This window comes from Herpailurus yagouaroundi, unplaced genomic scaffold (genome assembly GCF_014898765.1).
Source record: "Herpailurus yagouaroundi ecotype Mexico unplaced genomic scaffold, PumYag 67690, whole genome shotgun sequence".
NCBI lineage: Eukaryota > Metazoa > Chordata > Mammalia > Carnivora > Felidae > Herpailurus > Herpailurus yagouaroundi.
Window position 1 is genome coordinate 101,328 of NW_024420490.1, and position 3,096 is coordinate 104,423.

Consider the following 3,096-nt stretch of genomic DNA (forward strand, 5'->3'; position numbering starts at 1 on the left):
CCCCCGCCCAGTTTTTTTAATGCATTCACCAGTTGGGAGACACTGGAGTTGTTTCCAGTTTGGGGCTTACTGTGAATAACATAGCTTTGCACATTTGCTTCTAAGTCTTGGTGTAAACAGATTTTATTTATTTTTAATGTTTGTTTATTTTGGAGAGAGAGAGAGGGAGAGAGAGAATGCACACGCAAGCAGGGAAGGGGCAGAGAGAGAGACAGAGGATCCACACTGACAGCAGAGAGCGCGACGTGAACCCACGAACCGTGAGATCATGACCTGAGCCCAAATCGGATGCTTAACTGACTGAGCCACCCGGGGGGGCCCAACAGATTTTATTTTTATTGCTAAGTTTTGACACCTTTATGGAGTTTTTAATGTATCAGGCACAGTTATAACTGTATTATACTGACCGACTTCTTTAATGCTAATGTCAATGCCAAGGGATGGGTATTGTTAGTTAATAACCATGAAGACGCACGTGTCTACACAGCCAGGCAGTGGGGGAGTCGGGCTGGAACCCTGCTATCCCATGCGGTTGTCCTAGAGGTCGTACGAAGTGCTTGGAACGGTAAGGTTGCATACACGTTAGCTCCAGTAACCGGGCTCTTGCCCCCACGGGCTCCCACCACCCACAGAGAGTCTGAAAGAAAAGCCGCTCAGCTACTGAACCGAATGAACAAGGAGCGTCATTCCCAAGCGTGCCTGTCGGTTCCGTCGTCCGGGCTCACCTCTCTTCTCTGCCCTGTCCTCCATCCCAGGCCCGGACTGGAAAAGAAATCCCTGTTTCATCACCTTGGCAACGGACGTCACGTCACAGCAGCAACAACTGAAACATCACTCGGTGCGAATGCGCACGCTGAGCCAGATGCGCCAGCGAGCTGAAAGAAACACTCCAGGGGCCGCCCGGGTGGTTTCTACACAGGAAGCGATTTGAGAAGGCAAGAGAATCCTCATTAGGTTGTTTTTCCGTCGGCCCCTTTCCCCCTCTTCAGTTATTTCAGTTTTCAGGATTTTAAGAAGCGACCACAAAAATGTATAAACCTTGGTGGGAGGAGTAAAATACGACTACCCCTTAAAATCGACAGGACTCGTGGGGCGCCTGGGGGGCTCAGTCGGTTGAGCGTCCGACTTTGGCTCAGGTCATGATTTCACAGTGCGTGGGGTCGAGCCCCGCGTCAGGCTCTGTGCTGACAGCTCAGAGCCTGGAGCCTGCTTCAGATTCTTTGTCTCCTCCCAAGTCTCTCTCTCTCTCTCAAAAATAAAAAAATATTTAAAAAATGTTTTGTTTTGTTTTTTAAATCGACAGGACTCTCACAACACTCTGGTACAGTGAGTGGCTCCCACGTGAAAGAGACCATTAACACGGTCAAACCCTGAACCTGTTTCTATCTGCTTTTAAATTTTTTTTTTTCAACATTTATTTATTTTGGGGACAGAGAGAGACAGAGCATGAACGGGGGAGGGGCAGAGAGCGAGGGAGACACAGAATCGGAAACAGGCTCCAGGCTCTGAGCCATCCGCCCAGAGCCTGACGCGGGGCTCGAACTCACGGACCGCGAGATCGTGACCTGGCTGAAGTCGGACGCTTAACCGACTGCGCCACCCAGGCGCCCCTCTATCTGCTTTTAAATAAGGGCTTTCTTTCATATTCTTTGGTAAAAATAATTCCAATAAAAATTCAACTGTTGGCCATTTTTTCCTTGTACTATTTTGGCTCTCAAGACTGGCTTTTTGGCAACCACGACGATCGGTATTGAGATTTTGGTATTGAAAAGGTTAATAACGAACACCCCGCTTTCAAATGGACTTCGGCACTCAATATTGTACTTAATCAAATGTAAAAAAAATCTATTTTAGGCCGTTGGTCTTCTAATTAATTTGTTAACTGAAGAAGTAACCAAGATAGATTCAATTGACAAAAGTAACACATGCAGATGGAAACGAAACTCACACAGAAGAACATATAGTAAAAGTCCCTCGGCATGGGCTCCATGGAAGCTACGGATCCCTGCAGAAATGACGGCAAAATCTATACATATTTATGTTGACACTTCTCAGGGTAGATAGAAGCTTCCCACACATTCTTCAAGTGGTCTGTGACCCCCAAATGGTGAGAACAAATAGTCTCGTGCTTAGGACAGCTCGGCGGTCAAGTTTTAGGGTAAGGGGGCGGGAGGCGTGTGTGTGCGCGCGCACGCGTCTGAAAGGTAGCATGGCAGAGTCACGGATTAAGTTCTCAAGTCAGTAGAAAAGGCAAAAATCTCGAAGTGAAAACCATAGAGTCTAACAAGTGGATCTTGGTCCTTGGAAGCTCGAAACCAAAAGAAACATCTACTTGCCTGCAGCTGTGCCCCGCCCCCCCCCCTTCCTGGGGGCAGAGTAGTCAAGATTCGGGTGGAAATGGGGGAGAGACCGGGGGGGAAAACCATGGTGGTTCTCACTGTCCTGCTGAGGTCACGTGCCTGAGTTTGTGAATGGATTCTGCAACATGGCAGGTAGGCATGATACAGATGTGAAGCAACACGAATAATTGAAGGCATGTTTTAGAGCCTTTGGAAAACACCCATGAGAAAAGTATTATGAATATTACCCCCCAAAGAGCTCTTTCGCTTCTGACTTCGTTTGTGGAAATACAGTTTAGAAACTGGTAGAACCATAGAAAGCCATGTAGCCTTAAAGTAATCCCCCTCATCCCAAGCACCAACGTTTTGCCTCTTGGATAGGCAACCAGCAGAATATTCGGGAACAGTATCCTTCTCGGTTCTCCTCGGATAAGGGATCTTGCACACTTGTACCTATTACATAATTTCACCAAACCATGTTCCGCGGGCAATCTGAAAAACGAACAGCTGAAGCTATAATTTGACATAGTCTTAGTCTTAGGAACAAATGCCCCATGCACACGAAATAAAAATTGAACCCCGTTTTGTTCATTTATGCTGTAGTGACTGTTTCCACCTCCTATGAAAATGGCGGATTACAATTCCACAACGCAGCGTGGTTTGAAAGAAGACAGACTCAGTGGAAACTCTGTTTGAAGACACCAGGGATTTGGCCTCAGAGAAAACCACAAAAGCTGTAACACCACAAGCAAAAATA

General features: G+C 47.0%; 1 protein-coding gene across 1 annotated transcript in view; it reads right to left on the reverse strand.

Annotated features, from left to right (window-relative positions):
• The window catches only part of GPM6B (glycoprotein M6B), a 79,789-nt gene extending 79,024 nt beyond the window's left edge, over window positions 1-765 (reverse strand). The window contains exon 1 of the mRNA XM_040468293.1: window positions 726-765. Coding sequence (XP_040324227.1) covers window positions 726-750 — 25 coding nt within the window. The 5' untranslated portion in view covers window positions 751-765. The remainder of the gene's footprint in view (window positions 1-725) is intronic.
• Between the last annotated feature and the right edge of the window lie 2,331 nt (window positions 766-3,096).